The sequence below is a fragment of the Alligator mississippiensis genome, chromosome 1 (genome assembly GCF_030867095.1).
Source record: "Alligator mississippiensis isolate rAllMis1 chromosome 1, rAllMis1, whole genome shotgun sequence".
NCBI classification, from domain to species: Eukaryota; Metazoa; Chordata; order Crocodylia; family Alligatoridae; genus Alligator; species Alligator mississippiensis.
Window position 1 is genome coordinate 254,196,626 of NC_081824.1, and position 26,305 is coordinate 254,222,930.

Here is a 26,305-nt window from a genome sequence, read left to right on the forward strand (position 1 = left end):
CTTGCATCTCCCAAAACCACACAGCAGGACTGGAGAGGAAAATTTCATAGCAGCAACTCCTTGCCTGTGAACAATACGAGAGAGGAACAGGGTCTTCCCTGTACAATTATCTTTGTAGTGCAATCAGAAATCCTGTGAAGCCATTAACCAAAATACTAACTTGATCCTACCTAGACATGAGAATATTGTAAGTATGGACATGTCATATACTGAAATCTGGAGGAAAAAAAAAAAGTCTAACACTTAATTCAGGCATTTAAACCTTTCTAGACTAAGTCAAGGCACCTTTTCATTGATTTTCTTTATAGAAGGTTTGCTCACTTACTAGATAGGGGCTACTAACACTGTGCAGAAGACAAAAAGTTATCATCACTATGCATCGTATAATAATTCCTCCTTCTTCACCTCAAACTTGAGATAATTTTGCTTCTTCAGCCCCAGAGTTTCTGTAATATTGAACAGGAAAGAAAAAGCCAGGAGACTTGCTAGGCGACAGCCAGTTCTGACTTTAGAGATGGAAAAGACATGTCTAGTTTTGTTTAGCTTGTTTCCTTGTGTGAACACAGAATCAGAGAAAAGAAGGGCTGGAAGGGGCCTCTGGAGTTCACCTAGTCCTTCCACCTGCCTGACATCCCATACAAATCCTTGTCTAACCCCTTAATAAAACTATACAATCAATGCTATCTTGCAACCTAACTTACCACAAGGAAAGCAGGGGGACAATGGCGATTAGTATCCTGCTCCTGGAAGGGTTGTCAAACATGACCAAACAAAGATCATTCCCCAGGAACCAGGAACAAAACCTCAAATGTGCTTTTTAATAAAACCTATGGGGAAAAAGTCAGTCCCCAAAGGAAAAAGCCTTTGCCAGGTTTCCTCATGTCATTTCATAAGTGAATAGGTCCACTCTCATCCTCATCAAGTTTTTCAGTCTTCAGAGCTGATCAAAGTTCAGTTGAAGCCCTACAGTTCTTCATATTAGCCTCTCCACATTCCCCTTTGCTTTCCCTGTCTACGTTTTTCTGGACACATTGCAGGGCTCCAACTACAATTGGATAATGAATGGATGTTAATACTACAATTGGATAATGAATGGAAACTTCCCAGGTTTACAATGAGCTGGGAACAATGCCCTCGGTTTCTTTCTTGGATTTGGTAAACCCCCTGCGCCTTGGGAGAGTTTGCAAGAATCAGGGTTTTGTTGGTGGTATCTTCTCTTGCACCAACCATAGATCTGGGAGAGATGTTAGACAAGCTCTTGGGCACAAAGTGGCAATCCTCAGGGCTGGGAAAAGAAGCAGGTTATTTGCAGGCACTTTCATGGGTAAATACAGACTTCTGAAAAAGGGGCTGCAGATGGCAAGTTGCATCCTACACTCACAGAAAAGTAGGGCTGGAAGGGACCACCAGAGTTCATCTGGTTCAACCCCCTGCCTGAAGCAGGATCACCTCTATCCAAACCATCCCTTACAAACCATAATCGAAACTCTACATAAGACTGATGTCAACCGTGACACAACACAGACTTAATCCCCTAACTGCCACAAGTAAAGCAGAGAAACCACAACAGCCAATGCGCTGCTTCTATAAAATGTTCTAAATATATGCTCAAGAGGTCCTGGGTAGAAGGCTGCACCCATCCCTACAGAGGAAGGCAAAAAAACCCACAGTCCATACCAATCTGACTGTTCCTTCCTGACCCGAGATACGGTGATTGGTTTGACCTGGAACGGAGGGGCAAGACACTCTAGCCAGGAATCTCTCTGGCTTTAGTCCCAGCAGGAGCACTGGCATACCCCAGTCAAAGTCCCCAGCCTTGGCTGTAATAAACAGCCAATGTCCTGTGAAAGTTTAAAAACACCCCAACACATATAGCAGAATAAGAGAGGAGGGGTGGGGGGAGACATGGGAAATACCCATAAAAGAATATAGGCATAGCTATGCCTAGAACATTCCTGACCAGTGGCTGTTCAACCTCTTCTTGAACAGCTCCAGTGATAGAGAGACCACAACTTCCCCAGGTAGTCTTTTCCACCGCCTCACTGTTTTAACAGTGAAGAAGTTCACACACAAAAACAGCACATCTTTTTCTCCAGCTAAAAACAGACTGTAAGTTTTACTAGTATGCAAGCCAGGGGCTTAGGGCTGAATCATTCTGTTTAAGGGTGCAGCAAAAACAAATACAACTTCACTGGAATGAGTTAAAAGCTATCTGCAGCTCTGTGAAACGGAGCTTTGTGACCAGAAGCAGCAAACAGAATGGCAGAACAAAGGATAGCTCGACTGGTGGAACATCAAAAGCATTAAAGAAGAGGTGTTTTAACACCTGTGGAATGAGGAGTTGGAAGGGATCAGGTAGATTATAATGAGCCATGAACAGAAGACAGCCTCAGCACTGCCTGGCTAGAAATACTGCTGCCACTGCCAGGCAGCTCCTCTTAAACCTTGGGTGGAGCAGGAATCAAATTCACCTGGAAGGAGGCAAGTGCACCAATGCACCCCTCTCTCCCCCCCCCCCCAAAAAAAACAAACAAACACACACACACACACATAGACGAACATCTCTCCCAACTATGCAGCTGGTCCAATAGGGCGCATCCTCACAAGCACACACATATGGTTTGTGCTGCCGCACACGTGCACCTGTTTGCTGAGGTAATTTGCAGTGCAGTGGGTTTTGACAACAGGAGATCCCAGTGTCAAAAAGAAAACAAAAAAATGACTGCTAAAAAAAGCAGTACTGTGCATGCAGCAGCAGCAGGCGCCACCAGAAAGGGAGCCCTATGGGCCTGAGCCACACTGTGGCTGCCTACCAGGCTCTGACCACACACATCACTGCCCTGCAGAAGCCCCTAGGTAAAGTTGCTGGCCCCAGCCTCCTCTCTCCCACCTGAGGCAATTTGCACCAGAGCACATGTGCAAGGGCTGGCCCTTGCCTGGGGAGAAATAGCAGCAGCCAGCACAAATATGTACACACCCCTGCAGATGTGCACTCATGGCAACGTGCCCGTAAGAGTTATAACGAAGATGATCTTCCTTCTCATGCTGGACCATGAGGGCCACAACCCCACTGAGTGCTGGGCACGGTGTCTGGGGAGGAGCACAGGTTGCTAAGGAAACAGGCAGGCAAGGCTTTTGGGGTAACTACTGAGTGAACACAGTATGGGGGTGGAGGGGAGGGGGAAGAGGCAAACCCCCTCCTCACAGCCAGCTGCACTGCACCCACGACACTGAGCCAAGCCCGCGCCCGACCTCTGCCCTACCTCCAGCCCCGCCCCCAATGACACAACATGCGCGCGTAAAGCAGCCGGCCGTTGGAGGCACACAGGCGCAGTCACGCACCAGCTCAGAAGCCTCAGGGCCGGATCACGCAGGCAGGGCGCTGACGTCACTAACCGCAGGAAGCGGGAGGTGGGCGGGGGAACTGACTCAGCTCCATCGCCCAGCCCCGCCGCCCCAGCGCGGAGAAACCTGGGAACGGCGCTGCGCACGCGCGCTCCCCCTTCACTGATTGGCCGTGTATTTCTGGCAGTGCCGGTTCCTCGCGCCGCGCGGCCGCCCGCGTTTCCATGGAGACGGCCGTGAGTGATGCTCAGTCCCTTCTGTCCCCCACTCCTCTCCGACCCCCACACCCCCAAGCCTTGTTCTCGCGGCCGCTCTCCCCGCAGGAGCAGCGGTGGCTGCGGGAGGCCCGCGCCTTCCTCGGCGGCGCCATCGGCCCCACGCCCGGCGGCTGCGGCGGCACGGACCAGCTGGTGGAGGCGGTGCTGCGTGGCCTGCGGGGCCTGGGCGGCGGCGGCGGCGGCGGCGGCAGCAGCAGCAGCAGCAGCAGCAGCAGCGAGGTCCTGCCACTCGGCTACAGGTGCGGGCTGGGGGGAGGGGGGCGAGTATTCACACACACGTAGGTACGTAATCCATATGTGCAAGGATTACATGTGTGTACACGTGTTTGATATACATGTCTGTGTATATGTATGGGTTTTATATATAAGTATGGATATGCATACATGATGGGGTATAGATCTATTGCATATTTATGGGGGTGTGTGTGTGTGTGTGTGTATATGCGCGCGTGCGCGCACACATACACATGTATGTATATGTACACATACACATTTCCATGGCTGTCCCGCATTTTGACAGATGAAAGGAGACATACATATTTATATGTGTGGATTATAAATACACTTATGGATTATTGATTTATGTATACATATCTATATGGATTACAAATATACATACGTGTGTGTGTGTGTATACATACACACATCTATAACATAATCTGTGTGTATATATGTGGATTAATTATTTATTTAAATAGAGATTATAAAGTATATATCTCAGTGTGTGTGTGTATATATATATCAGTTAGTTATATATGGAGCTATATATATGGATTATTGTCAGGGCAGCATACTCTAGGAGGGCCGTGATCTCCTCGAGGTCCCTCGCTCTGTGTCAAGGCCAGCCCAAGGCACCCTCTTATTCTCACCCACCACGTCTTTGATGTTCAGTAGGTTCAGGAGGCTGCCTATGACTCCCTGGGCACGGCTAGTCGGAACCTCTGTCCCCGCGGTCCTTCTGGACTCCTGTGGTCTCCCAGTATAATGGGTGCTCCCCAGGCACCCTAGCCTTATGGGCTGCGCGTGGCTCCTACCACCCCCCAAGCCTCGCTGATGTGAAAGACATTGTTAGGTTAAACTACACGCCCACTCTCCCGGGCCCTTCTTCTATAATCTAGCCCACTCTTGGGTCTTCTCTACAATAGGGTAGTCCCCTCTGGGACGTCCCCTTGAGCTGCCGGTCTTTTAGACCCACCGCACTACTACCCTCTCTAGTACGGGCTCACCGCGCTGCTATTCCCTGTCCTCTCGGGGGGCAACCGCAGCACCTTGCCTTGGGATGCTGTACTGCTAACCCTTTCTGTCTGGGTCCACTGCAGCACCCTTCCCCTGTTCTGGGTTTTCCCGCGGTGCTAGCCTGTTACCGGGCTCACTCCTCCTGTCCTGGGTTTCTCAATTGGGCCCCTCTTGGGCCTCTCAAACCTTGCCCCTCTAGGGCTCCTCAGCAGTCGCCCCTCCCTGGGGCTGGGGTCTATGCCCCCACAAGTGACGCCCTTGCTGGTGTCTGCTGCATCCGTCCTGGGCTCCCTAATATGGCGCTCCCCCTCTTTGGGGCTCGCCGTGTCCACCTCAGGCTCCCTGATTTTATTTAAAAAAAAAAAAAAAAAAAAAAAAAAAAAAAAAAAAAAAAAAAAAAAAAAAAAAATCGCCCCTCTTTCTGGGGCTGGGGTCTACATACCCCACGCACAACCCGGGGTCTGTGTTCCCCATCCACAACCCACTGGTTGCACCCACAATCCACTGGTTGCGCTCCTCACTGCCAGTTGCGCCTGCACTGGCGCGTAAGCTGCGCCTTCACTGGCGCTGTGAGAATAATGCACCCTCCTGGCGCTAGACTGCGCCCTCACTGGCACTGGGGCACCTCACCCCTATGGGGTCCCTATGAGAATAATGCGCCCTCTTGGCACTAGGGCACCCCACACTCTCTGGGGTCCCTATGAGGTCAATGCGCCCTCTTGGCCCTAGACTGCGCCCTCACTGGCTCTAGGGCACCCCACCCCTGTGGGGTCCCTATGAGGCCTCCTCCAACCCCTACAGCCTCACCCAAGCCTCCGGTGTAATACACACACTAACCAAACAAAACACAAGCCTCCTGGCTGTAACTTAACTCAAGGCTGCCTGGCTGCAACAACATAGCTCCTGCACCACAGAGCCACCATCCTTCAGCCTGCTCAAGCAGTCCTCACATCTTATCCCCAAGCTCCTGCCTCTCTGGCTGCTGACCAAGAACTGCTAACCTGGCCTCAGCCCTGGGCTTTATAAAGGCCAGGCCCTGCCCCCTTCTGGCCAGCTGATTCTTATCAGTTGCCCTGGCAACCTGCAGCTGTGCTCCTTATCTCCGCTAGGGCTCCTTATGTACTGCCAGAGCTCCTCCTCTGGCAGCCTTCCCCTCTCTAGGAGCAGGAGCACCAAGGTGCCCTGTGACAATTATAAATATTGTGTGAGTGTGTGTGTATGTATGTGTGTGTGTATATATATATATATATATATATATATATATATATATATATATAGTATGTATATGGACAATAAATTCATATTACTATATAGACATGGATTACAAATTATAAGTACGTGTGTATATATGAACTATAAATATGTATAGCGGTTCTGTCTGCCTGTCTACCCATATATCCATGTGTGTACATGTACATGTATCTGTATAGATATTTACATATAGATATGTGCAGATTATATAAATATATATCTAAACTATTTACATAAGGAAAAAAAAACCTGAAGTGAGTGCACACACTTATCATCAGTGATTCTCAACCAGGATGCCAGGGCATCTTGCAATTCCTCCAGATCTTTTGAAGGGTGCCCTGAAGTGTGAAGAGATAAGCAGATAAACTAAACTCAGGCTTGCCCCTGCCTGGATGATCCTCCCATCCATGCTGCCAGGCCCCTCTGCAAGGAGGTAAGCACAATAATCTGTAAACTTAGTTTTTGAAATTGTGTGCCACTCAAGTCACAAAAGGTCTGGAGGGGTGCCTTGAGTCTCATGAAGGGTGCGTCAAGCCCAAAAAGGTTGACAGCCACTGATATGTGTATATGTATAGCACAAGCTTTCATTGGCCAGCACTCACTTCATCACATGCTGTGAAAGGACTTGTATAAGAAAGAGAGAGAAGTTTAAATGCAGAAGGAAGAAGAAGAGGGTGCCAGGGAGAGGGGCAGTGTTGGGAAAAGCAAATAAGCAAAGAACCCATAAGAATGAGAAGTCACAAAAGCTAATCTAGGTAATGGGGTAAGAATCCATAGACCTTATGTAAACGATACTTAATACAATAATAAGAGGTCTTGGAGTCAAAGCAGTTCTGAGCCTGGTGTTAGTGGAAGTGTGTCAACGTGGTCTTTAAACTACTAGTTTTCAGTCTCCATTTCTTATAGCAGTCACCCGTGAGGCTCTTTTCAAACCTTTGGCAGTTCCAACTCTCATTTTCAATGATTTTATGAAGGGACCTCAGGAGTAGAGGTGCACTGATACATTGGTCCCGTCATATTGGCACTGGTATAAGGAAAATTGACATTATCAGCTTTTTCTGGCTGATGTAGCCAATAATGTCGTCGATAAACGCCTTGCGCATGCGCACAGCCATAGTGCAGCACGCAGGCAGCCAGGAGTGCAGCCCTGCAGTGTGGAGAGCAGTGTCTGGCTGGTAAGTCTGTTGTGAGGGAAAGGGTGGAGTGGGGTGGGGTTGGAGGGGCAGGTTGAGGCACCTGCCCCTGTTCCAGCCCCACTCCCACCCTCACTGAGGGCCTTGATCTGCTCCTCCCATGTCCCTTTCCGCTCCCCTTCCCCCACAACAGACTTACCAGCCATATGCTACTCTCCACGTTGCCAGGCTATATATTGGTAGTTGGATTGGTATCGGTTGATATGACGCATTAAAAATTGGCCATTGGTATCGGCCCAAAAAATCTCTATTGGTACACCCCTACTCAGACAGTCATCTAGTCCTAAACCCTTGCTCAAAGCAGGATCATCTGCAACTAGATCATCCCAGCCAAAGTTTTGTCTACCTGGGTCTTAAAAACCTCCAAGGATGGAGATTTCACAACTGCTCTGGGTAACCTGTTCCAGTGTTTTTTACTACCTTCCTTGTGAGAGAGTCTTTCCTTGCATCTAACCTAAACTTTGCCTGCTGCAATTTGAGACCATTGCTTGTTTTGTCATGGGCCACCACTGAGAACAGTCTAACTTCATTTTTCTTAGAACCACCCTGCAGGTAAAGACTGCTATTAAATCCCCCCTCTGTCTTCTCTTCAGAATAATTAAGTGCAGCACCCTCAGGCCACCCCCCCCAGCCCCCTAACCATTTTTGTTGCCCTCCTCTGGACTCTTTCCACATCCTTTCTGTACTGGGGGACTCAACACTGGACACAGTATTTCAGATGTGGCCTCACCGGTGCTGAATAGAGGGGAAGAATTACTTAATTTGATCTGCTGGCAATGCTTCTACCAATGCAGCCCAGTATGCCATTAGACTTCCTCACAACAAGGGCACGTTATTGGCTCATATTCAGCTTCTTGTCCACTGTAACGCCCAGGTGCTTTTCTTCAGAGCTGCTGCTTATCCAGTCATTCCCCAGCCTGTACTGATGCATGGGATCAGGGTGGATAAAAATCAGTGATTTAAAAAAAAAAGCAGATTTTTAAAATTTAAATCAGATGTTTTTTATTTCATTGTATTTTTGATTTTAAGATGCTTTTTAAAAAAACACCATTTAAAGATGGTTTTAATTTAAGATGCATTTAACCTTAAAGTTATCATCATGGAATAAGGATTGTAACTTCTAATTATATACTATTTGAGACAATATATTGTAACATTTTTAGAAGTTTTATAAATAGGTCACAACAGGCCATGGACTATATTAGGGGCCTAATCTTATGTGGTTTCCAGAGGCTCCTCTATAGATTAGTAAAGATTAAAGAAAACCACTGTACCCAGTAGTCTTAGTGCTCAGCCTAGAAGATCCCATTAAGCGTCTCTGTGATGCTTAGTTTCAGTTCTCAAGCAGTGGATTTGTGTCTCCAGAGATCATAGGCAGACAAGGGTCTTTGAGCAGATGTGATATCTTTTATTGAACTAACTACATTTTTGGAAAAAAATGTTCTTTGCAAGTTTTCTGGCACAAATACTCTTCTTCAGGCATAGGGAGAGTGTGTTGTCTTTAGAGATAACATCCTCGTTAACAGCAGTATATGGAGGTGAGAGAGAACAGACCCGATTACCTACCCATCAGCCTTCTTGTCTCTCTGCAAATTTGGCTACACAGAGTCAAGCCCTTATCTTTCTCTAAAAGTACAAAGTTTCAAGAAGTTAAAATGAATAAAGATATCAGACAAAAAGAATGCATTTTTTGTAGAAAACAGTGATTAAATCAAGGTTTCCTGCCCAGTGGTTTCAATCGCTATTTAAAACAAATTCACCCTGCATGGGATTGTTCCATCCTAAGTGCAGGACTTTACACTTGTCCTTATTGAACCTCATGAGATTCCTTTTGGTTCAGTCTTCCAACTTGTTGAGGTGTCTCTGAATCCTAGCCCTACCCTCTAGTGTATCTATTACTCCCCCCAGCTTGGTAGTATAATTTGCAGTCTTTTGACACCAAACAGATCACATCAGCTGATGAATCACTTGGAGATGGTGGTTATTGGTTCTAGCACCAAGCCTTGCAAGAGTCTGTTTCTGTAAGATCTCCAGGATCGGTTTTGTGGCCAAAACCACGTGTAAATACCTAACCTCAGAGCATCAGCTCAGCTGCCATGATAATCCATCCAGAAATCTTGCTGACATCTTGTACAGCACACCTATGTGTCTGATGGTGTCATAGGCTGCTGTATGTGAGATCAAAGACAGCTAGCCCAGTTTTCTTCTTCTGTTAAAATTCTATTTTCAGTGTACATAGAATCTGCTACTACTTGGCCAAAAGTACTTCAGTTTGGCTGGAAACTTGCCTGAAGTTTTTCTGCCACGTGTAAATTTATTCAGTCCGGGGGTTTTCTGCTACAGCTCAGGGGTAATGTTGGGCAATAGGTGGATACTAAAGGATGGTCTTTTCTTGGCAATAGTATAACTGTCAACTTAGCTTTTCACTGTGTGACATATATCAAGGTCACCTGTACTATATGGGACATGAATATGGACAAGGAGTGTTGCTTCCTTTGCAAGGAAGGAAGTAAAAGGAGGTATAATATTAGGTTGTCAAAGCTGTATATTGCTGGAAACTTTAATCTTGGTCAAGAGGTGACATTGCTTACACTTTCCTGATTGACTCCTAAAATTTTTTATCCAAGTCTGAATTATTGACATTGGCAAGGTATCTGGTGACACTGTTTGTCGAGACTTATATCTGTTCAGTGGATTTTGTTCTTCATGCAGCTACCTGTGGAGTTTCTAACTCTTCCTGTTTGATTTTTGACTTCATTTCTGAGGTTGCATCTTCATTGCATGCTCTTTGGGCTACTTTTGGGCTCTCTAGCAGGAAGCAACATTAAATATTGTTTTGTCAGACCATGAGTATGTTTGATATGTTGTGCAGATGATATATTCCCTTCAGTTACTTGATTAATAACAGTTGCAGTGTATCCTTAAGCTAGAGCTCACTATTGATACGGTAGCGTCAGTTTGGCTTAGAAGGGGGCTGTGTTTCCCACTCAACATTTCCAAGGACTCTGGAGGTAGCTGTTAAAGTGTTGTCTCATAGAAGTGACCCAGCTGAAGTTAAAGGAGAAAACCTTGTTTCCTCCCAGTAGCGTAAATTTGCTACTTTCTTTGGGTTGTGAAGAAGATCTAGCTCGTAGAGGGAGGCTGATCTGCAAGGTCTAGCCTACTCTGATCACCAGGGATCCTGGTTTTCTCTGATTTAAAACAATTCCCAATTTTCAGTTTAAAAAAAGTAACCCCAAATCCACATTTTTCTGTGATTTAAATTAAACACCACTAATATATAGAAAATATATAGTGGTGTTTCATTTAAATATCATGGGAAAATGTGGATTTGGGGTTACTTTTTTTAAACCAAAAATTGGGGATTTTTTAAATCGGAGAAAACCAGGGTCCCTGCTGATCACCCCAAGTAATATGATATTTATTAAAGTCCTCCCTATAGATGGCAGGATATTGGAGCAGTGGTAGCCCAGGCACAGGCACTAATTCTAAGCTTACAGGCACTAGCCGACTTGCACAGAGTGATCCTGATTATATCATAGTCGAATGCAAATTACAGTTTCTCCACATCAGATAAATAGGTCAGCTGTGTTTTCCCGACAGCCTGTAGTTTGTGGTCAGAGATCATGAGCTGATTGGCAACGAGGAAAGTAAGATGGGTTTCCTGAAGGCAGATGACATCAGTGTTGTGTGGGTAGGTACTGCTTTCAGGAACAGAAAGGATTGAGGTTGATAAGCTGTTGACATTTCTCTGAACCACCTTGAGCAAAGGGCAGGAATTTAGTGCATTTCCTGTCCTTGCCCAGGCTAGCAGTAACTGAGATTAAGTGGAATCAGTTTTCTGGTTGCATCTTTGGTTTTCCCAAAGATAATCCATCAGGTTTACAACAGGCTTGAAGTTGCAGTGTACTTCATTCCTAGAATGAGGAAAATTGGTATTATCTCTCTTGTTTTCCTGTCTCTATTTCAACATGAAGAATAGGTCCAGAGCTTTCCCTGCCAAACTTCGTGTGACACACGCTATGAAACAGCATGCAGATCTTCACATTTTTGTTCTAGTTAAATAATATTAACAAGCCATAGACCTTGATGAGTCCCCAGTGGCATTACTTATCTGAAACAAAACACTTCAGGTGTTTTATTCTCTTGCCAGATTGTTACAGTAGACTCCTCTTCAATAAATGTCAGGTTCTTCTTGACCAAATTATCTCCCATTGCTTAGTTTCTGTTCATATTTCATTGCACTTCTGTTGTAGTCAATGAGAACTCTAACATAAATAGTGATCCAGCTTCACAGCCCTTTTCAAAACTGTTACCTACCCCTAATGGGAGCAAATAGTAAACTCATCAGCTGGATCACTGTCTGTGCTAGGTCTTCCAGTATTGCTGACCTTGTGTTAGTAATACCAGAGATTTTTTTCTTGGCAAATTGGACTTAAATCTGCAAGGTAATTATCATGGCTACTTAGATCATTGAAAAGCCAACTATATTGGAATGAGCTGACAACTTTGTTTTTTTTCTACCATATTTACCACATTTACTCAAATCCAAGACAAGCACCTCATCTTGGATTGGAGTACAAGGTAGAAGGGGAAACAGGAAGCTTCTGTGCCTCTGTTCCCCTACACCCTCTTCCCCTTTCCCCTCCAGGGCTCTGCCCTTTCCCTTCCCTTCATCACTTACCATCCAGCACAGGTTGAGCTCCATTCTGGTTGGGGGCACAGAGCACAGGTTAGCTTTGGCTCAGGCCCTGGCCTGGCCACGCAACGAGACACTACTGCTGCATGGCCAGGCTGAGTCTGCTCAAAAGCTACCCTGTGTGGGGAGGGGCAGAGGTGGCAGGGTGCAGGCATCATCAAAGGGTGTAGACACTGCTGGGTGGGAGGGAAACAAAAAGGGGTGGGGAGCAGATCACTTGCCTCCCCCTTTCCCGCTCACCCCTTATGCTGCTGCTGCTTTTCTTGCTGTAAAAGTGGGGGGACGAATTTAAGATGACCTTCCAGTAATTGGATTCTGTACATGGAAAATTATAACAAATGTATACATTTTCCCATGTATAGAAGCTAATTATGGGGGGGTGGGGCATTGTCTTGAATTCATAGTTGTCTTGGATTTAAGTAAATGTGGTAATACCTTGATCAGTCTCAAACTTCTAGTATCTTGCATGTAGTTCTCCCAGTGGCAGTATTTAGTAGTACTCAACATTTTTCTTCATTATGTCTCTAGCTTTAAGATCAGATATGTTAAGTTTGGTTGTAGTCTTACATCTGAAGGTAGGAGCCTGAGATCTCTTTGATTTGGCATTTCTCAGCTGCACATCCGTCAAGTCGGTCCAATTAAGATAAAGTTAACTTTAAGGTTGGCAGCTGTGTCCTGATCTCAGAACCATGAGTAGCACAGCCAAGCTTCTCCTTATAGCTCAGAACATCCAAGCACCATATGGGGAGACGGTTTACTCCACCTGGAATAGATGAGGCTCCTTATTGAGTCACCCCTGCCACTTTCTGCAATGCTCTGGGTTTTCTTATGGAATCTTCCATTCCAATTCTTTGTAAACTGGCTCTGCCTAAACTCTCTGGCAAGGGCAGAGCCTGAGATACTGCAAAAAAAGAAATCTAATCATCCAGCTCCCCACACTATCCCTGCATATTTTATTTTTTATTTTTTCCCCAGTTTTATCTCCATCTCCGACCTCCAGCATCAACAGTGTACACCATGCTGCAGTCACCTTACTTGGAGCACCACTGAGTTTAAGGAATGGGTTCGCCAAAGCGAAGGCCTTTTGTCCAAACAGAGTGCTCTGCCACGGGCTCACCTGATACTCATTGGCTATCTAACCGATGGAAGGCAGGAGGAGGGAGAGAAGCGGGTAGATGGCAGCCTATATGTGAAAGACAACAGCGGTGCAGTTCCTTGTGAGGTACATCAGCAGAACAACCTGATGGATTATGTTCTTACTACCATTTCTGAGAGGAAGCCCAGACTACTGGAAAGCTTAAACTGTTTGCAAAAGATATCTAAGGGCCAGATTCTATTTTACATGTTAGGCATGTAAGTGCAATCTTAGCCTATCCTTATCAAGTCCCTGAAAAACTAATATAAAATGTGGGTGGGTCCTCCTTGCTGCTTTTTTTGTGACTCAGTCTTAAGGATTAGATGATAGTGAGTCAGATAAGTAGATGCATGCATGGATTTTCAGGGACTCAGAGCAGAATAGAATTGCACTCAGGGTGTCTGTGTCTGCTTAGATGCCTAACAGGTGGAATATAATTTGGCCCCAGATATCTATTTTAGAAGGAGAAGGCAATAAGCCCAAATCCAGGGGAAATGGGCTGAATCATTAATTGCTTGTGAGCTAACTCCTGCACTTACAGGGCTGGAGAATTACTAGAGAAAAGAGATAAGATATGAAGATCGATGTTGGTGATTCCTGTTGAAGTCTAATTTCAGTTATTAATTAATGGGGCAAACCCCAGAAAATGGGGGCTCTGAAAGTCCTGGAAGGCTAATGGAGCCAATAGCAATAAACAGTGCTGCTTGAGTTACAGGTTCAGAGCAAAAACAACAGGAACCTGGGGGATAATTGGGCTCTCAGTAATGCATGTGATATGCCATCTCATGGGTTGGGTGCTGCTGTGCTAAAACCTGCCTGGAGGATCCAAAACAAAAAGGGTATAGGAAAATTGTAGGAACTGGAGAGTGACACTTGTGACAGGCATGTGGCTCTGTGTTGCTGCCTCTAGTGTTCTAGGTTAGGGGTGACCAAACACCTAAACTTTTAGCCACAAGCCAAAATCTTCTCACATTTGAGGACTGCTGACTATACAACTTGTACTCCAGAGTCAGTGATCTATGCACTGCTCCCACTGCTCTTTCTTCAAGAAGTGCCTTTAAAGTGCTTAGGAGTTGCATACTGCATGGGCATGTGGTTTGGCCACCACTGATTTGAAGAAATAGGAAGTGGGAGGCAGAGGCTGTTACATATGCAGTGTTAGGATGAGCTTTACAAGTAGCAGTGAAGGTGAGAGAGCTGGAAAGGTTAGAAATGCAGAGTGGAAAAACCAAGTGCGATTAAAAGTTAGGAAGCAAACTGTCAATAAATCCCCACTATTCTCTTGGAAGAATACCTGGGCTCAGGGAATGCCATTCCCAGCATTGAGGAAATTGCAGGTGGGTTTGTAAGGCTACGTTCACTTCTGGAGTGAAGAGGCTTTTCTGTCTCTCTCTTTTTCTATAGGTTAGTTACTACCTTTGTCTGGGGAGCAGTAAAGCATGGCTAGGTATTAATCCCAGCTCTAAAAAGAGTAATGAAAGTTTATGATGTGCCAAGGAAAGGTTATGTTAATGCCATAGATGACTTAGCAAGGATGTTGTATTATCACTGTTTCTTAAAATTTTAGCCCCTCTTCTCTTTTGGTTTAGCTCCTACATTTTGAGCTGGAATGGCTGGAGTTGCTGTTTCTCTTCCCCAGTTGGGCATATGTGCCACAGAAGGACCATCGCACAGGAGGGTATGTGGAGATCCTGGCAGACCCGGTACCAGTGAATCCTGTACCAGAGAGGATGGTTAACAAAATCCCTGTTATCTACCCAGCGCCAGCTATGCAGCTGCTCATCACCAGGTAATATTCAATATAGTCAATAGGCAGCGTGGCTGCTGTCATTGTTGCTTGTCACAGGCAAGGTTCCCTGTAAGGTGCTCAGCTGCGCACAGGTAAAAGTCTGGCCACGCACAAACTTTTTTATGCCGCGCACCCGCCGAGATAGGAACTGGGCTGCAGCGTGGGACACTTACAGAAGGTAATTTCCTCCCCGAGGCAAAGCGGAGGCAGGGGCGGGAGCCTGGCGTGGGCTCCGCTGGCTCCAGGGAACTCCTCCGTTACCCCACTTCACCTCCGGGAGGTGTCAGGGCTGGGGAGTGGAGCACTTCCCTGGAGCTGGTGGAACCCGTGAAGTGGTTTCCCGGAGCTGGTGGAGCCTGCACCAGCCCCATCCTCTATCCCTGCCTTGCCTCACCTCGGGAAGGAGCCACTGCCTGCCCCGAGTGAGGCTCCGCCAGCTCCAGGGAACTGCTCTGTGGCTCCGCCAGCTCTGGGGAAGTGCTTCACTCCCCAGCCCTGACGCCACGTGCCTTCTCGCTCCCCAAGGCAAAGTGGGGGAGCGGAACAGTGTCCCAGAGCTGGTGGAGCCCGTGCCAGGCCCCCAGGCCCCAGCCCCCGCTGCCTGCCCCGGGTGAGGATTTTACCTTTGTAAGTGTCCCACGCCTCACCGAAGCAGCATGCTTACGGACCGGTACTCCTTAGAGGGAACATTGGTCACAGGTCTGCCTAACCTCAAAGTGAGAACCCTTCAGAGAGGGAACTGGTTGGGTCACATCCATTCTGACAGAGAGGGAACAAAGGAGTTTATGAAATTACAAAATAACTGTATTAAATCCTTTTAGTCGAACAATAATCCATCTGCTGTTTTGCAGGTGTTTGTTGGAAACGACTTTGTTTGGCTGAGTTACACACTCATTTTTACAAGTAGAGATTTTATTATCGAAAATAAAATTTAGGAAACAACAAAACAATTGTAAAGATGATTAAAAATAATGTTTATGCATTTAAGTGACAGGGTTTATATTAACAAATGTAATGCAAACCTGTGGATCTTATGAAATGGCAAATCAAAGTAATACCTTTAGCCCAGGTAATTTTAGGTTATAATATTAAACAAATACTACAGTTCAGAGTCTTATCAGATTGCTAATTAAGTCCCATTAAACATAGCTGTCAGAATCAGAGTATATCAGTGTTGCCTAACCATATAATCTGTATCATTTATAAATTTGAAAACTATATGCAATAAATGTAGTAAATATAAATTTGGTTTAAATATATAATACCAGAATGCATCCTAGACAGTGCTGCATACTTGTCAAATGTTATCGCTTTCACATACATAAATAGGTTAATTACTGTAACTTTTTGGTTTTTTTCACCAGCAAATAATCAATTAGAATAATCTTTACTGAGTTAATTTAAACATTGGTATGAACAGTGGTACTTGGAGTTTAAAAGATCAGGCATTTATTAGGATGTACTTTTTTTTTTGCAAATTAGAGAAAGCTGGAGGATGTATGAGAATCCTGTTTTTTAATCTTTCTTCACTTGTAGTCTGTGTAAATCTTAATGGTTTGTACTACTGTCAGAATTTCTCTGCTGTGGATATGAGTTTTAGTTATAACAGGCTAAAAGCACCCATAGCAGGGTGCTTCAACTGTTTTAACCACACATGTTGACTTAAATAATGAAATTAAGTATAAAATGTTTGTGATGGGCTGATCTATGCTTCATATTTAGGTTATTTAAAAGGTTTATAAACTGTACTATGTACTCATAGTACGTTCTCTCATGTTCTCATAAAAAGTTATCTTACCACAATCATCTGTCACTTGGATAGGAGAAATGTGCATACAAAAAGAGTCTTACTATACATCAGAACTAATGAAGTTGACATTTACTATCAGCTTATATTGGTTGTCCTTGATTGAAATACAGATTCACCATCACCCTTGCTTTACAGTACTGTTATATATGGCACTGCACCTATTGATTCTTCCTTTGGATCTAGTTCATGAGAGGTGTATGGACAAAGCTTCCTCCCCCTGACTCCCAACCTGAACTTGGATTAAAAAAAAGCTTACAAGTGATACTACATAAAGTTTCAAGGTTTTGCTTGGCTTGGTTTATTTCAGCTCTCTGCTAATGGCCAACCATCAAAGTGTCTAGCTCCTTTTGTCCATTTGACATGTTCCTTATAGGCTTCGCTGTTAGTTTGTTCTGGAAGCCTGTGATGTGCCTAATGAAACAAGGGGCTGTTGTTTTTTTAGTTTAGAAGCCAACCATATTAGAGGTCACTCTTGCCGTTATGCTTTAAATAGACAAGATAGACCAAAAGTAGAAGAAAAGTAGTAGAGTAGTTCCTCACCCACTTCACAGATGGGGAACAGAGGAATACAGAAACTTAGTTGTTTGCTTGCCATTCTTCCTCTAGCTTTTAACCTGTTTAAAATTGACACCTCACTGCCCTCTTATCACGGAGAATTTCTAAGTGCATGACAACATATCTTCACCTATTGTTATTTGCCAGATAACAGTTCTCTCTCACTGACCATGGGCTTTGAATGATCTGAAACCAAAAAAAGGTTATATTAATGCCCTCCATCACACCCTCCTTTGGCAGCATAAGGAGGCACAGGCAACTGCATGGCCACAAAAACATGGCTAATTCATAGGACTCGACTATCACATGCACAAGGCACATACACACCTACAAAGACATACACATTGACTGACTGAAACATCTCAAAGAACCACTTATACTACAGGATCAGTACAGTAATCTTTCTAACTCTGCTAGTCCCCCCGCTGGTTTTTCTTAGTCTTCTCATTGCCAGATATCTCCATTTCCTCTTGTTGCTATGTAATAAATGAGAGACGTGAGAACTTCCCAGAAAGAAGGTTGCAAAAAACTTGCTTTTAATAGAAAGTGTTTTGCAATCTAAACATAGAGGTTGTTACCGGCTTGCAATTGGTATCTATAAATACAGTGTATTTTGTATAGAACAGCTGCCTCTGTTTTTGCTTAAAATCATGTTTTAATATCCCAGGTGATTGCATCTTTAATATTGTTTGTAGTAAAAATCATAATAATTGTGTATCAGTCTCTCTTTAAGAACAGTCTCTAAGGAGGCTCATTGCATTTAATTTTAGTGGGGGTTAAATTAAAATTCCCAAAAAAGGAAACGAGTGAGAAGAAACGTCAGGTCTTCCATCTTACTATAATTTTTTTTGACTGATCTCCCGTCTTGTGCAATGCTTGTCTCTAAGCCACAATTGGTACCTTTTGATCTGTTTCTAATTCCAAGCTTGGAGCTCTTACGGTATCGAATTGCCCGGTTCTGTAATGTCTGGTTCTGCTTCTGGCTAAAGAGCTGATCCTGGTGTTCTCTTGTGGGACCTAGAATTTACTTCTCATTTATAACAGAAGAAGGTTGCCGAGACAAATTCAAGCCAAAAAAACTTAAAAGACTACACCTTCTACCCAGGCTGCTTTGAGATCCTTAGATGAATGTGAAAAGTTGCTTTCTTGTCACCTCTCCCCATTAACCACCTTTGTTAAAAGAGGTGAATAAAGAATTCCTTCCTAGAACATATGAAGCATACAACTCTGTATGGGTCCAGGTGGATATTACTCAAAAGGCCAGCTCTTTTTTGTGGAGAATATGTCAAGAAATCTTAGATAAACCTAACGGGGTAAGAGTCCCTTTTTTCCAATATCTTCACATTAGGAATGATAGATAAATTTCGCAAAGCAGTCATTAGACCAGTTACCCCCTTAGAGCAATTCATATATGTAGATTCAAATATGTAGGTTCAAGAAAAAGATAATGTCTAAAATGCATGCAATTTTAATAGAGGAAAGAATGGATAGGGACTCAAGTCAATGAAAGTTTGGCAAGGAGACTTGAGTTGGGGTGATGTAGAGAAATATGGGAATAGGATTATCAATATAACATGTGTTTTACATGAAGAAAACTTGTATAAAATATAAATATTTCCAAGATGTATTTTTTCAATAGTAATACATCATGCTGGAGAGGTTGCGGAGGAAAAGGCACCTTTTTCCATATGTGGTGGCTATGCCCTGCGGCCCAATATTCTATGGAGGGAATGACCAGAATAGTAATTATTGTGATAAGTGATGACATCCCTTTGGATTTGGTGGTTTGTTTACTGAATGCCCCAGTAAAGAGAGTTTACTTTGTGTGGGATGAAAAACTGATATCCCTTCTGCTATTAGCTGCTAGATTATGTATCACTCAAACGCAAAAAGAATCACAACCTTCTCCCTCCCCACACACCCATTGAAAATGTGGTGTGCTATACTATGGGACATTCTGATGATGAAGAAACTGTCCCATCAGCTTGGAGCATTAAAAAAAGACGAAAGAAGAATAGATATTTAAAAATATGGATTCCACTTCTGACCCTTGCAGAAGACAGAAGTCAGCAGTCAGCAAGTCAGGGTCTGTAGCCAGAGTCTTTGAATATTGGTTAATATTATTGACTATAATTTTTATCTGCATATAAATCATCATGTTGTTCCCAGAAGCGATTAATTTGTTGCTGTATGTCATTTCCATTGTAAAACATAGACCTTATGCAGTTCCTGTGTGTTCCTGTTGTGTTGGAGTTTTGTTTCTGTAGTTGCCTCAATGGAAAGTTAATTAAAAAAAAAAATCAGCTTGTTGTAGCCTCATCATTGTCTGGGTGCACATGGGGTCATTCATCTGGGATCTTCTACTCCAGGTTGTTACAGCCAAGCTTTTTAGAGCCATTTAGAGTATGACTCCGGTTAATTTAAAGTAGCTTAATCTCCTTTTTGGAAAAATCTCATCCCCTTCCTGTACGAAAGGGGAGGGCTTGCATTACCATGGCTTACCCTTTCTTTCCATGACCAGTATATTCTTTGCTATGCACGTGCTTTGGTTTTATTTTTGGCATAGTTCTGAGTTCTGCTTCCTTCTCTTGTCTTCCTCTCCCTCTACCCCAACTTCCCCAGGGTTCCATGCTGGAAGAGAACAAAGCTGAATGTGGCGGGTGAGCTAGCCAGACTCGGCTCCCTCCTCTGTATCCACCACAAGACATTCTTCTTCCTCTTCCTGAAGTGCTTTACTTCAGCTGCTTGTGTCCCTGTGCTGGTGCAGGTAAGTCTTTGGGGCTCTGCTCAAAACTTGCCACATGAATCTTTGTACTGACGGTAGTCAGCCCGTGCCATAGAGGTTGTCTGCTTGTTCCCGTCTTGGCCAAGCAATGTACAAGGAATGCTACCATCCTGAAATAAGGCAGGATGCTCTTCAGGTGCAGTGCTCCAGAACAGTTTTGTGAGTTTGTGCTGGAGTGTCACAGAGCCCTGAGGACAGAGAGGGTGGTAGGCTGGGTTCTAGGGAATATGCTTGGTATAGGAAGTGTTCTTTTCTCATGCCAGGTTTGCTCATATTGCCTATGTTTTCTTTGTTCTAGAAACCTGCCCAGCTTGCCTGGCATCACGTGCTGCAGCTGGGCCATGGCTATGTGCTGACAGCACTGAGCATGTCTGGCCTGAAGATGTCTGGGCATAAAGTATTTGTCACCAGCTTCTCCTCGTGCCTCCGGCCCTACTGTGCAGAACAAGTAAAGGAACAGCCACTGGATGGTGCCTGGCAGGAAGGCCCAGTTCAGCCAGTGTGTCCCCAAGCCTCTGTGCAGCTCAGTAGCCTCCTGGAGCTGAGATATGAGGACAAGAGGCCAGTATTGACCAAAGAATCCAAGATCCTGTCATATGTGGTAGGGAGTTGTCCCCCATCATCACCCTTTCTTGCTCTTAAGGACCCCATCCTTCAAGAGGGCCCATGGACTCCCTTTGCACTATGGGCCCTTATGTCCTCAGGAGTCCAGCCCCCTCTGTACTGTGGGGCTTTTTGTAAACTCACTGCTTTCCTCCTTATTCTTGTTCCAGGGAACCATCACCCGAGTACTAAATGCCCAGGCTGGCCTCTATGAGCTTGATAATAAGGTCTGCCTGTGCCTTGCTTACCAACAGCTCTTGTACTTTGCCCGTGGTCTCCGACCAGGAGCATCTGTGGAGGTGAGCTGATGGGGCAGGGAGATGGAGTTTGTGGGGGAAAAACGGAATGGCTGAGACCCATGGCCTGTACATGAGTGATGTATGGAGTAGGCCTGGTGTAAAGGAAGGGGGGTGTCAAATCTTTTTGTTGACCTGTAGGTGGCACAGAAGCAAGTAAAACCAAGGTCTGACTTATGAGCTTGGCTAGCTGCCCGGGGTTTGCCTCTAGGGTTGACTCCTGGGCAGTATAACATACAGAGCTATCTGATCCTCTCACTCCTGTCTACCTGGTGCCAGTTCCATGATTGGCTCCTGGGGTTGATGGGAAATGCTGTGGGGAAATGAAAGGCTTTGTATGTGATGAGTGAGCATTTGGGAGGGGAGTAACATGGCTGCCACCTCTCTGTTAAGTCTTGTGTAGTATCTTTGGAGGTTTTTAAGGCCTGGCTTGTCAAAGCCCTGGCTGGAATGAACTACTTGGGGATGGTCCTGCTTTGAGCAGGGGGTTGGACTAGATGACCTCCTGAGGTCCCTTCCAGCCCTAACTTTCTATGATTCTCTGATCTTTCAGCTTCGAGATATCCACCTTTTGCAGAAGCCCCTGGGCTCGTTCCATTCCATTGTGCTTGGTGCCTGCTTGCACAGTACTGTACTCCTCAAGGATTTTTCAAGGCTCAGCACCTTCCACCAGCCTGTAGCCTCCTCAGGAAATCTCTATTTAGAGCTGCTCTTCCGCTATAACCTCAGCCTGCCGCTCTACCTGTGGGTGGTGAGCCTAATAGAGATGCTGGAGCAGAGGTAAGGATAGCTTTTCACCACCTTCACTGAGAAATGTAGCTGTATGGGCTGCTCATGTCCCTCTTGGACAAATCCCTGCCCCATTCCCACACATTTTCACTTATTTGCTGATGTCTCAAGTGGTTCCTAATGAAGTTCTCCGTCCCCAGTTGCTCTGCTGTCCCCTCCTGATGGAGTTTTAGGTTTGTTTCTAGGACTTACTCCTTGGCAATTTACACAGCATTGTTTTGTTCTGGAATACTTAAGGTTACTTTGTATACAGCTGTCAGCCCACACATTAAAAACAGGTGTAAACAGTTGCCTAAAACACCCTAAACAGAAACCTGTCAACAGCAATTCTTAGAAAGCAGTCTTCATCTGGCCCCATTTAATATATGAAGCATCCGTGTCTCTGTGGTGATGCTAGTTACAGACTTCATTTTTGTTTGTTTCTTGTGCAGTCTTGTTTTAAACAGTGTTTTTGCTTTCAGTCTCTCTCCTGACTTTCCTCCTGTTAGGTTTAGCCCTTTCTTTGGGCGCCGACAGCTGTTGCTGTTTTCCAAGCACCAAAGCCCAGGAGTAGCTGAGAAGTTTCTTGTTCCCCTTCTGGATGCTGTGGTACCTTCCAAGAACCAGGCCAGAAATATATATAGTGAGATCCTAGGAGAAATTCATGAGTGTCCCCTTCATCAGGTGAGCCCCGCTACTTGTGCTCCTGTCTATATATATGAGGGGAGGAGACTCAGATCTTTCTTGCTTTTTGTATCCCTTAGTATCAGCCCCTGGAGCCTCCATGCCAGGCCCCAGCTCTCTCTCTGCTGTGCTCTATGGCTGAGCAGAAAAGCTGGGAAACCTTTTGCCCATCCCAATTGCTGTCGCCCCTTGATGCTCAGCACATGGGCACCCAAGAGCTGAATTGCAGACTAGCCTGGTCCTACAGTACATTCTCTGCAGAGAGCTTCCAGCCCCGAATGGTGAGTCCCAAATTCTTTCTACTCTGTGGTCTACAAGCTCTTCCCTTCTCTCGCCCCATGAGGCCTGCCTGGGATGGGTGTGGGCTCCTCTTCACTCCTCTGACCTGTGGGTACCGCCAGCAGGAGAGAACCCTGCTTTTATTACCTGTGATGTAGAGAGTCTTCAGAGGTAGAATCAGAACAATAGGACTGAAAGGGACCTCAGAAGGTCATCTAGTCCAACCCCTTGCACAAGGCAGGATCAGCCCTGCCTAATCCATTTTAAGCAAGTGTTTACCTTAATCTGTTCTTAAATACTTTGAGAACAAGCCCTCACACAAAACTGCCAGACACAACGCCTGAAACAAAAGATAAAATCAAAACCTCTTTAACTTGCCACAAGTAAAGCAGGGAGGTGAGAACACTGTTGACATTTTATCAATGCAAGGACAGAAAGGAGGTTGTTTAAAATATGTTTAGGAGATCCAAGGAAGAGGACCATGCCCACTGCTAGAGGAACAAAAATCCTTTGCAATCTGTACCAGTCTGACCATGGAGTAGAGTTACTTACTGATCCCTAATGTTGGCAATCAGTCTGACTCTTCTGAGTGGAGGAGAAAGACCTTCTACCCAGGAACCAGTTCCCAGCAGGAGCATCTGTGCAACCAACTCAAAATGTCCAGCCTAGATTGTAGCCAGCACCCAGTGCTTCCTGATGTCTGTAACAAAGGGAGGAGACAAAATTACTTCCTGTCCCCATATGGCAACCAGCAAAGTCCAGAAGCCTGGGAGAACCAAATATCTTCCACTCTGTTACAACCTTAGGACCAGAAATGCAACTCCACAAATTACACACCCTGCCTGGAGAGTCAGAGCCCTCTTTTCTCTCATCTTGTTTCCCCCCCCACCGCTCCCTAAACGTATTCAAGCTGCTTTAATCTTCTTTCAGTGTTGTGGGGGTCTGCTTCATTTTTCCACTACTGAGCTTGGTCCTCTTTTATTTACATCTGCTTTGTGCTGCAGAGCATTTCTCATGGTCTCCAAGCAGTGCTCTGGGAAATCTCTGAGGTGTATTGTGGGGAGGAAGAGGGCAGATCTCCTGGGCTTTCCAGCTGTTGCTCTTCACAGAACACTCCAGGCATTGCTGTTCCTAACTCATACCTGGCTACAGTTTATCCAGTTTCTTCCTGAAAAGCCTGGGAGAGGCCTCCAACGTGGGAGAGTCCACAACTTCCCAGCTTTGTATTGTCACCTCTACAATGAGGGAGAATGGTTGTTCTCCCTCTTCTTCTTTATAGTAGCCTTCCACATATTGGAAGGCTGCTTTCGTGAGGTTTATAAATGGTCTCTCAGGGACATTTTGATCAACATCCTTCCCAGCTGGGGACTGTCTGATGGTCTTCACAACTTCCTTTCCTTTGCAGGTGTTGCTAGGGGTGCTGAGAGTCTCCTCCAAGAGCAGCTCCCTTCAGCTGCAAGACTATAGTGGTGTGCTCCCCTGTGTGATATGTCACAGGGATGGCAGCCCCTTCGCAGACACAACGCTCATAGGTACGGCCCACTTAGTACCATTTGGGGATCCTGGAATCTCGCTGCTTTGCCAGCAAGCCACAAGGGGTTTTGAACTCTATCACGGCTTTGTCCAGTGGATTCGGGAGCGGGGACACTGAGTTTGCTTTTTTACCCTCCTTCTCTGTTATTTGCAGGGTCGCTTGTGCAGGTGGAAACCTACCAGCTTGTTGTGGAGATGTTCCTTCAAAGTGATTTTCCCTCCTGGGAGCAGTTGCTGAATTTAGAGCATGTGAGGGAGAAGAAAACAGGGCAAGTTTCCCTGGAGCAGAAGGCTTTAGCCTTTGGACAGGGGAGCAAAGGAGTTACAAGTCCCCTAGCTTGGGCCTGGGCCAAAAGGTCATGTTTCTGGAGCTGTGTGCATGGGGGTCTGTGAGCTTGAGCAGCCCAAAACTGTGGGTGGAGGGAAGCATCTCCCTGGGTAGAGCCCAGTGTTGAAGCAGTCCCAGAACCCGTTGACTTGCACAACTTCCTGTACAACCAGTCTGGGCCCTCTTCACTCCTTCAGCCCAAGCATAATTGAAGTGCATGTCCACCTCTGCCCTGCAAGCTCAGGCACTTTCCTTATAACATGATGAAAAATTCCCTAGATGCTGTTCAACATCCTGGATTTTCCTCTTTCCTCCTGTGGTACCAGCCTCTCATTCCCCCAAGTTTCCTTATATGAGACCAGCCGCGCGCGCGCGCGCGTGTGTGTGTGTGTGCGCGCGCGCATGCATATACACCTGCTTTGAGTTCTTGACCATATGTCATTCATGTCACCAGTAGCTGCTGTGTAGAGAGGCTCCTCCTGCTTTCCTCCCCTTCCTGTCAGAGGCAGAGCAGGAATGGCGTTGGGGCTGTGCATTCTGCTCTTGGGTTGTGAATCCCTCTGCAGGGCTACAGCTATCTAATTTTTACAAAGCTGCTAAACTTGTGACTGGGCAACTCTCTTGTGCTGCTGGTGGGGTGGGTAAGGTTTCCTCTGTATTGGAGACAAACCCACCATCTTCACTCTGTGGAGTTTGCCACAGCCAGCAAGTTCCAGCTGTCTGTACTCATACCCTCCTGCTACCTTCCTTAGCATCTGTTGCTTGTCTGGGCCTCCAGCTAAAAGTCCCCATCCCAGCAGGCTGCCCTGTTTGGATTACCCTCACTCCAGGTATCAAGAGCTGATCCCTCCCCCCCTCCCCCCCCCCTTGTTTCAGTCTGTATGTGCAGTTCTACTTTGAAGATGTGCAGGTTCTCAGCCATCCAAAACCACTAATTGGGGAGCGACCTGCAAGCAGGGGCAGTCCCTGTCTGGGGAAGAAGAATGATGGTAACCCAAAAGTTGAGCTAGACTCGCCAGATGCAAAAGTGCCAAAATTGGAGGGGACCGAGGCAGGAGCCAGCAGCAAAGAATATTGTGCAAGAGACCCAGGCAGCACTAGCGGAGCCAGTTGCGTGTCTTGTCTTTTCCTGGTCACCCAGAAAGAGGGGCTTATGCCCCGCAACTACATGCCGTCAGGGGAAGGACATGAAGACAAACAGGAGCTGCAGCCTAGCTTCCAGGCCACTGTGCTGTGGATGGGCAAACCTCGGCTGTGGGCAAATCCCGGAGAAATCAGGAGCTTGCCAGAGTTGGAGCAGACCACTGACCACGTGGAGGGCAGTGAGACACAGCAGAGAGTAAGGCAGGGAGCAGGGGGGAAGGGGAGGCTTGGGGGTGGCCCTCCTAACAAGGTGTGACCCTAGTTCTGCATGAGAGGGTTGTGGGGAGCTCAGTCCCCAAGTGGAGGGAGCAGGGCTGGCTTGACCATGAAGTTCACAAGTGTTTTTGACTCCCTGCAACCTGCTGGGGGAGCTCCATGTTGCCTTCCTTCTCCACCTGCCTTTCCCCAGATCATACTCCCTAAAGGCCCTTCCTAGCCCAGCACTTTGTCTGCAGGGCACTCTGCCTTCTCTCTTCCAACCCCCTCCCCACCTTGATGGGCTGGTGCTTTTCTGTGCTCCTGTCCACTCTCACCATAGTGGACTTTGCCTTTCCAACCACCCTCCCTCACCAACTTGTCCCCTCATCCCATGCCA

The 26,305-nt window shown here is 45.9% G+C and overlaps 1 protein-coding gene across 5 annotated transcripts in view; it reads left to right on the forward strand.

Annotated features, from left to right (window-relative positions):
• Positions 1 to 3,489: 3,489 nt before the first annotated feature.
• Positions 3,490 to 26,305, forward strand: part of CTC1 (CST telomere replication complex component 1) — a 28,979-nt gene continuing 6,163 nt past the window's right edge. The window contains exons 1-13 of one of the 5 annotated variants that reach the window (XM_019476316.2): positions 3,490 to 3,581; positions 3,669 to 3,862; positions 12,978 to 13,224; positions 14,727 to 14,926; positions 19,914 to 20,058; positions 20,375 to 20,677; positions 20,850 to 20,978; positions 21,529 to 21,755; positions 22,253 to 22,427; positions 22,508 to 22,708; positions 24,112 to 24,238; positions 24,394 to 24,508; positions 25,444 to 25,906. In XM_019476316.2, coding sequence (XP_019331861.2) covers positions 3,570 to 3,581; positions 3,669 to 3,862; positions 12,978 to 13,224; positions 14,727 to 14,926; positions 19,914 to 20,058; positions 20,375 to 20,677; positions 20,850 to 20,978; positions 21,529 to 21,755; positions 22,253 to 22,427; positions 22,508 to 22,708; positions 24,112 to 24,238; positions 24,394 to 24,508; positions 25,444 to 25,906 — 2,538 coding nt within the window. In that variant the 5' untranslated portion in view covers positions 3,490 to 3,569. Of the gene's footprint in view, positions 3,582 to 3,668; positions 3,863 to 6,364; positions 6,544 to 12,977; positions 13,225 to 14,726; positions 14,927 to 19,913; positions 20,059 to 20,374; positions 20,678 to 20,849; positions 20,979 to 21,528; positions 21,756 to 22,252; positions 22,428 to 22,507; positions 22,709 to 24,111; positions 24,239 to 24,393; positions 24,509 to 25,443; positions 25,907 to 26,305 lie in introns of those variants that run through there. The other 4 variants (XM_019476313.2, XM_019476315.2, XM_059720508.1 and 1 more) reach the window with 4 other exon arrangements.